This window comes from Vicia villosa, linkage group LG1 (assembly GCF_029867415.1).
Source record: "Vicia villosa cultivar HV-30 ecotype Madison, WI linkage group LG1, Vvil1.0, whole genome shotgun sequence".
In the NCBI taxonomy this organism is placed as follows: domain Eukaryota; kingdom Viridiplantae; phylum Streptophyta; class Magnoliopsida; order Fabales; family Fabaceae; genus Vicia; species Vicia villosa.
This window is the reverse complement of record NC_081180.1, coordinates 195,500,901-195,508,661: the sequence shown is the minus strand read 5'-3', so window position 1 is coordinate 195,508,661 and position 7,761 is coordinate 195,500,901. Positions and strand designations below refer to the sequence as shown.

General features: G+C 44.0%; 2 protein-coding genes across 2 annotated transcripts; both read left to right on the top strand.

Annotated features, from left to right (window-relative positions):
• The first annotated feature begins 1,127 nt into the window (after positions 1-1,127).
• LOC131662175 (uncharacterized) lies at positions 1,128-2,690 on the top strand. The gene has a single exon (XM_058931888.1). The coding sequence runs from the start codon at positions 1,128-1,130 to the stop codon at positions 2,688-2,690; it is 1,563 nt and encodes a 520-aa protein (XP_058787871.1).
• Positions 2,691-3,226: 536 nt separating this feature from the next.
• LOC131662166 (uncharacterized) lies at positions 3,227-5,326 on the top strand. The gene is made up of 3 exons (XM_058931877.1): positions 3,227-3,391; positions 3,521-3,610; positions 3,794-5,326. Exons 1-3 carry the CDS (start codon positions 3,227-3,229, stop codon positions 5,324-5,326), a joined length of 1,788 nt encoding a protein of 595 aa, XP_058787860.1.
• Positions 5,327-7,761: the final 2,435 nt, after the last annotated feature.

Below are 7,761 nucleotides of genomic sequence, written 5' to 3'. Positions count from 1 at the left end.
CCTACATTATGCATTCATTTAGTCCAGATTAGCGCATTTTGCTTACACACCCATAGGTTTAGACATAAGCGTGGATACCATCGAGTACGATGGGCGCGTGGGGTGCTAACACCTTCCCCTCGCGTAACCGACTCCTTTACCCTTTTTCTCTGGTCGTGAGACCGTTGTTTTGTTTTGTGGTTTGCTGGCATTCCCTTCCTTTTCAGGATAAATATGTTAGTGGCGACTCTGTTAATTTTCGCGGTAGCGACAGCTGGCGACTCTGCTGGGGACGTCTCGACCTGTTGCTGGTCCGGACTCAGCGAGTCGATCCTAGCGCTTGTGTGTTTATCTTTGGGTGTTTTTACTGCTTTGCATATTTGCCTGTTTGCATTGCATTCTATGTGCGCTTTTACTTTTCTGCATCATATTCTGGACTGTCTGGATCTTTGTCTGTTGGGTGGGTGTTTCAAGAGGTAAAAGGCCCAATACCCAGGCTATGTGTGAACCATAGGAACCCTAGGATAGAGTGGGAGCATGGTTTGTCTCGAGGTGTACGTCTCGGGATGGATTATGTGACCATGAGCAGAGTAGTGGTTTCAAACGGAGGTATTATTGTCACCCGCTTACGCGCTGTGATGATGCTTACCTTCGGGCGGACCGTATACTGCGTTTCATGACCTTACCTTGGCCTAGATTTTACCCGTGAGTGGGGCGGGAATCAATGATCATATTAACAGGTACATTGTTGGTGACCGCTGTTCTCGTTCGTGGGTTACCGCTGTTCTTGTTCGTGGATTACCGTTGTTCTTGTTCGAGTGTACTATTGGTTCCTGTTCGTGGGGTACTATGGTTCTTGTTCGAGTGGTAGTCTGTGTTCCATTCCGGTGTGTTATTGACTATGGGCTTTGGTTCCGTGGATTGATATTCCGTGCTCCGTGTGGTATACCATTTGAGGCCGAACCTTTGGCTTTGTATTATGTGTGCTACCGACAGTCCAGAATGCCTGGTGGGCGGCAACAAGCCCCACCATTTTGCATCATAGCATATTTTATTTCCAAAAGAAACGCAAAAAAAAAATATATATGTATAACAAGCATTTGCATGTCATATTTTCATGGACATTCAGGAGTTCATTCAAGTTGAAGATGGACACTCCCATTGATACTGTCAAGGAAGCAAAGAGACATACGCACACCTACAGCTTTTTCCGAGAGCCGTTGACCGCCTTAGAGGATTTGAGTTCGTTAATGACCGCTTTCTGCCTGAAGAGTTTCACGGATAATTATGGGAATATCTTGACTTTGTTGGAAACCGTGGTTGAGACACCTGCCTTGCAAACTTTGATGCAATTCTATGATCCTGAAATGAGGTGTTTCACGTTCCAGGATTACCAATTGGCTCCGACATTGGAAGAGTACTCTATCATTCTTAATCTCAAGGTAAAAGACGAAGTGCCATTCATCGACGTTCCAAAAGAGGTGAATTTCAAGTCGATCGCTGCTGCTCTTTATTTGAGCATAAAAGAAGTATCTGATAATTGGAAGTCGAATGGAGGTGTCTCGGGGTTCTCTTTGAAGTTCTTGGTGAGAAAAGCTAAAGAGGAATTTGAGAAAAAGAATTGGAACGCGTACAATGCATTGCTTGCTGTAGCCATCTACGGGATTGTGATGTTCCCAAATGTTCCCAATTTTGTAGACTCGGCCGCAGTACACATCTTCATGGGAAAGAATCCTGTTCCTACATTGTTGGCCGATACTTATTATGCCGTTCATTCCCGATATGAGAAACGTGGTGGTGCCATCACTTGTTGCCTTCAGTTGTTGTTCATCTGGTTCCTCTCTTTGTTGCCCAGCAAAGTACCTTTTGTGAAGACAAGGGATACACTCAAGTGGACACACAGGATTATGTCACTTACTTCTTATGATATTCAGTGGCAAAAGTATCGAATTAACGTTTCTGAAGTGATTGTTGGGTGTGGTAAGTTCGATAATGTTCCTTTGGTTGGTACTAGAGGTTGCATCAATTACAATCCCGTGGTATCCTTGCGTCAGTTGGGGTATACGTTGAAAGACAAGCCGGCGGACCACTTGATAGCGGAGACAGTCTATTTTGAGAAGGGGTCGGATCCAGAAAAGTTGAAAGAGATAATTGTGGCTTGGAAGAAGATCCGTAAGCATAATGGAGCCCATTTAGGGAAGAAGGAATCACTTGCTTTGACACCGTATGTTGAATGGATTATAAAACGGGTCGGAAACTTGTTGCTGCCATATGACAGGGTGGCACCACTTCAAAAGCAACCTCCTTTGATTCTATCCGAATTTGTGCCAACAGAACTTTACAAAGATTCTTTGGTTACCAACTACAGGTTGCATGAAAGAGAGCAAGAGACCAATTTGAAGTTCTTTGAAGAGAGAGATGCAAAGATGAGGTTGATGCACCAGCTCAAGCAAGTCGAGGGCGCAAGTTCAAGTCAAGCCAGTACCCGGAGGCGTCCCTATGAGTTGCTAGAGGAAGATTTGCACCACAAGCAGCAAGAGTGTCTACAGTTACAGAGATCAGAGAGTAGTCTCAAGAGGCAGAAGCGGGATTTAGATAAACAACTAGCAGAAGAGAAAGCTAAGACCGCTCGACTTGAAGAAGAACTAAGAAGACTCCGAGCCCAACGGAGAGGAGATGGAGAAGTTCATTCTGTTGCCAGGCGATCCTAGTATCACTGTGGGGTAGATTTGTTTGATCCATGATGGTGGATTTGATGCTTATGCTTGATATTGGTCGCCCATGTCCAGGATTGTTGGATGGGGTCGCATTTTGATGTTCTGAATCTCTTTTGTATGCCTTATGAGCACATTGTGACACGGTTATGTGTTTTATTTGTATGAACTCAAATTCTCAGTTATGTTTGAATGAAGTATGCTCAGTTTGCTGAATTATTCTCGTGTGCGGATTGTTATTCAAATATATTCGGTATCAGGGCTTCTATGTCCTATCTGAAAGTGGGATGAGCTCTTGGATACCTGAAAATTGACAAACATTTCATGCATATCATTCATATATCATACATGTCATGTATTTGCAGGTTTTGCAGGTCTTATATCTTATGTCTCACTGTTTTGTTATCAGAAGGAGTTCTAAGACGGCTAATCACCCGTATCCGACTAGGAGTAATCAGAGAAGGCAGATGGAATAGATTCAGGAACAAATGGCAGAGATGAGAGCTCAACTGACAGAGCAGATGAATGCGCAGATGGCGCAGTTTATGGAAGCATTGATTAATGTGACCAAGGGGCAGGATGACTTGCGAGTTCTTGTCGAGAACTCTAGAAGGAATGAGAATGGAGGACATCCAGGGCTGTTTGATGATGTGTCTGGTAGAATTGACGATCATCATGATCCGAATGAGTTTGATCACGTGGGAGGGCACTATAATCCTTTCAATCAGCATCACGGGTTTCCACCTCCACCTCCGTCTCGTCTGTTGGGAAGGAGAGATCATCAGAACCGTAGTAATTTGGATTTCAATGTTGAGAATTTTGACCAGGTATCAAGGCATAGTGCTGAGGGTGCACATGATGAAGTTGAGAGGTATCGTCTGATTGAAGAACGTCTCAGGGCTGTTGAAGGCAAAGGGGTGTTAGGCATGGATATCAATGACTTGGGGTTGGTTCCTGGTGTGAGGATCCCACCGAAATTCAAAGTTCCATCTTTTGACAAATACAATGGAGCGACTTGTCCTATGACTCATGTCAAGGCTTATTATCGTAAGATGTCAGTTTATTCAGAGGATGAGGGTTTTCTAATGCATTTCTTCCAGGATAGCTTGGCTGGAGCTTCCTTGGAGTGGTATGTTCAACTTGAACGCACCCATATCCATTCTTGGAGAGATCTTGTGGAGGCTTTCATTAAGCACTATCAGTACAATATTGATATGGCACCTAACAGGACCCAGTTGCAGAGTTTGGTTCAGGGGTCTAAAGAATCTTTCAAAGAGTACGCTCAGAAATGGCGTGAGTTAGCCGCAAGAGTTCAGCCACCGATGACTGAACGTGAGATGATTGACATGTTCACCAGTACTTTGTCTGGACACTATTATTTGGCTTGTAGTGCTTCAACTAACTTTTTTGAAATGGTGAGATATGGTGAACGAGTTAAGATGGGTCTAAAGATGGGGAAAATTCAGTTGGGAGCTTCTTCTAATTCTGCCGGTGGTAAGAAGCAAGCTGAGGGTTATGCCAGAAGGAAAGAAGGGAATGCGGATGCCATATATGGAAGAAGGGGTTCAGGGAGAAGCAATTCACAGGTTAATGCTGTCATGATCCAAGTATCACAACAACAACAACAGCAAGGACAGCGTTCCAATAATGATCGCTATCCTCCCAGGACTAGACCTCACAGAAAGATTGATCCAATTCTTATGACTTATGCTCAAGTGTTGCAACATTTGCTCAAAATTGAGAAGATTACTTTGAGAGATGCTCCAAATGCTCCGGACACACAATCTCCGAATTACAATGCGAACGCACGATGTGCTTTCCATTCAGGTGCCGCTGGGCATGATACCGAGAGGTGTATCGCGTTGAAGAACAAAGTCCAGGACTTGTTGGATCAAAAGATAATTCAATTCACTTCTACACCCAATGTTGTCAATAATCCGATGCCTGCTCACGGAGGTTCGGGTGTGAATGCCATTGAGAGTGAAGAGATAAGTGTTGTATCTGATGTGAGCTGTTTGACTTTTCCTCTGGTATCTGTGAAGCAACATCTGATTAATAGCGGTATCTTCCCAGGCTGTGAAGTTGATTGTGAGAATTGCAAAAGTCAACCCGAAGGTTGTAATGATTTGAAAAGAATGGTACAAAAGCTGATTGATGAGGGTCCTCTTCAGTTCTATCGAAGGTTGAGAGGTGTGAAGAGTAAGGATGGTGAGGTGTCTGTGATCTCAATTCCTTATGGTCCAGTTGTTCCAATATGTATCCAAGTGCCTATTCAGATACCTGTCAGTATCCCATATGAGGAACAACCAGCAGCGTTGATGATTACTGTGCCAGGGCCTATTCCATATGAGAGTGAGAAGGCCATCCCTTGGCATTATGGTTCAGACGTATATTATTATGGCACGAAGGAGGAAGGCGAGCCATCTAAAGAGAAGCTTGTTGAGGCCTCAGTTGCAAACAATGATAATTTCACCGGTACTGGTAGGATCACTCGCAGTGGTAGGGTGTCCTCTCCTCAACTTGTTCAAAACAATGCAGATGCTTTGGCTAAGGCCAAAGGAAAACAAGTAGTGACTGATGTCCAGAATTTTCCGACCCAAAATGGGGCACCTGATAGTGCTGTGTCTTCCTAGGATGTGGAAGAATTATTGAGAATCATCAGGAAGTCTGATTACAAGGTTGTTGAGCAGTTGGGTCAGACCCAGTCAAAGATTTCCATCTTGCAACTGTTGATGTGTTCAGAAGGTCATAGGGATGCTCTCTTGAGAATCCTGAATGGCGCTTACGTCCCGCATGAAATATCTGTGAATCAGTTAGAGGCGGTAGCCAATAACATCTCCGCTGGGAATGGTTTGGGATTTACGGATCGTGATCTTCCTCCGGAAGGGAGAAACCATAACAAGGCTTTGCATATTTCGATTGAGTGTAAGGGGACGACTCTGTCCCGTGTTCTGGTCGATACTGGGTCTTCTTTGAATGTACTTCCCAAATCAGCTCTCATGCGAATTGACTATGCTGGTGTTGAGTTAAGGCCTAGTGAATTGGTTATGCGCGCCTTTGACGGTTCAAGGAGGTCTGTGTTCGGAGAGGTAGATCTACCAATCCAAGTGGGTCCTCAAATCTTTACCATAACCTTCTATGTGATGGATATTCAACCTGCTTACTGTTGTCTGTTGGGACGACCGTGGATTCACAAGGCTGGCGCTGTGACATCCACTCTTCATCAGAAGTTGAAGTATCCGGTTGACGGTAAAGTGGTGAAAGTTTGTGGTGAAGAAGATTATATCGTGAGTCACTTGTCCTCTTTCCGATATGTAGAGATCGAAGGTGAAATACATGAGACGCCGTTCCAAGCGTTTGAGGCTGTGAATGCTGTGAGAACTCCTCCTTATGAGATAACGAAGCCAGAAACGGTTATGTCTTCTCTGAAGGACGCGCAGGTCGTCGTTGAAACTGGAAGAGTGGAAGGCTGGGGGCAAGTAATTGACGTGCGTCCAAAATTTGATAAGAATGGTCTTGGTTTCAGTCCTGGAAAGCATATTGCATCGCCAAAGCCTAATATCCTTAGCCCGGTCAAGTTTGTGAGTGGTGGTGTCATTCAAGATGGCCAGGTTAATGCCATTGCCAATGGTGAAGAAGCGGATAGTGACTGTGACTTTGATAGTTGGATTCGTCCAAGTATTCCTGGGGAGATGTCTTGCAACTGGACAGTCGAAGATGTCATCCAAGTTACACAAGCTCAGGAGTAAATTCCTTGTTTTTACTTTTCTTATCATGACATAATTCCTACGCTCTGCCCAAGGCGTAGTGAATCATTTGTAGGGCCATGCAGTTCGCATTTTTCAAAGTTAATCATGAAATAAAAGGACGTTTTTGCATTCAAATGTTTTGCTCTTCGTCTTTCTTTTTAACTTTTTCCTTTAAATGGCAATGTTTTTGCACACACTTGCACATATCTTAATAAAAACAAAACTAAAATAAAAACATCGATCATGCAGATGTTCCACTACTACGGATTCCATTGGTAACAGTTCCGCTATTGCTTATTATGATTTTGACAATCCGATCTACCAAGCCGAGGAGGAAGCTTATGAAGATTGTGATATCCCCGACGAGTTGGCCAGATTGTTGAAACAGGAAGAGAAAGCGATTCAGCCGCATCAAGAGGTAACCGAGATGGTAAATGTTGGTACTAAAGAGCAGGTCCGAGAAGTCAAGATAGGGGCTGCGCTTGAGAGTAGTGTGAAGCAGAAGCTTATTGATATGTTGAAAGAGTATGCGGATATCTTTGCTTGGTCCTATGAGGATATGCCAGGTCTGGATACAAATATTGTGGTACACCGTCTACCTCTCAAGGAAGATAGTCCTCCTGTCAAGCAGAAGCTCCGAAGGACTCGCCCAGATATGTCTGAGAAGATTAAGAAAGAGGTTGAGAAACAGTTTGATGCTGGCTTTCTGCAAGTTGTGAATTACCCTCCGTGGGTTGCGAATATTGTTCCTGTACCTAAGAAAGACGGAAAGGTCAGGATGTGTGTTGACTATAGAGATTTGAATAGGGCGAGTCCGAAAGATGATTTTCCTCTTCCTCACATTGATGTATTGGTGGATAATACTGCTCCTTTCAAAGTGTTTTCCTTTATGGATGGCTTCTCTGGGTACAATCAGATCAAGATGGCACCAGAGGACATGGAGAAAACAACGTTTATTACACCGTGGGGAACTTTCTGCTACAAAGTCATGCCTTTTGGGTTGAAAAACGCAGGGGCAACGTATCAGCGTGCCATGGTGACTCTTTTTCATGACATGATTCACAAAGAGATTGAAGTGTATGTTGACGACATGATTGCAAAGTCTCACACTGAAGAAGAGCATTTGGTTCATTTGCAGAAGTTGTTCGAAAGGCTTCGGGAATTCAGACTGAGGTTGAATCCAAACAAATGCACTTTCGGAGTGCGATCCGGAAAGTTGTTGGGTTTTGTTGTTAGTGGGAAAGGTATTGAGGTCGATCCTACAAAAATAAAAGCTATACAAGATATGCCTGAGCCGAGAACAGAAAAAGAAGTTCGTG

Excerpts from the sequence above, each read along its gene's own strand:
- LOC131662175 (XM_058931888.1), top strand. The coding sequence starts at position 1,128 with ATGGACACTCCCATTGATACTGTCAAGGAAGCAAAGAGACATACGCAC.
- LOC131662166 (XM_058931877.1), top strand. The coding sequence starts at position 3,227 with ATGGCGCAGTTTATGGAAGCATTGATTAATGTGACCAAGGGGCAGGAT. Across the intron at positions 3,392-3,520 it reads ATCCGAATGAGTTTGATCAC|GTATCAAGGCATAGTGCTGA; the intron begins GTGGGAGGGCAC and ends AATTTTGACCAG. Across the intron at positions 3,611-3,793 it reads GGGCTGTTGAAGGCAAAGGG|GATAGCTTGGCTGGAGCTTC; the intron begins GTGTTAGGCATG and ends CATTTCTTCCAG.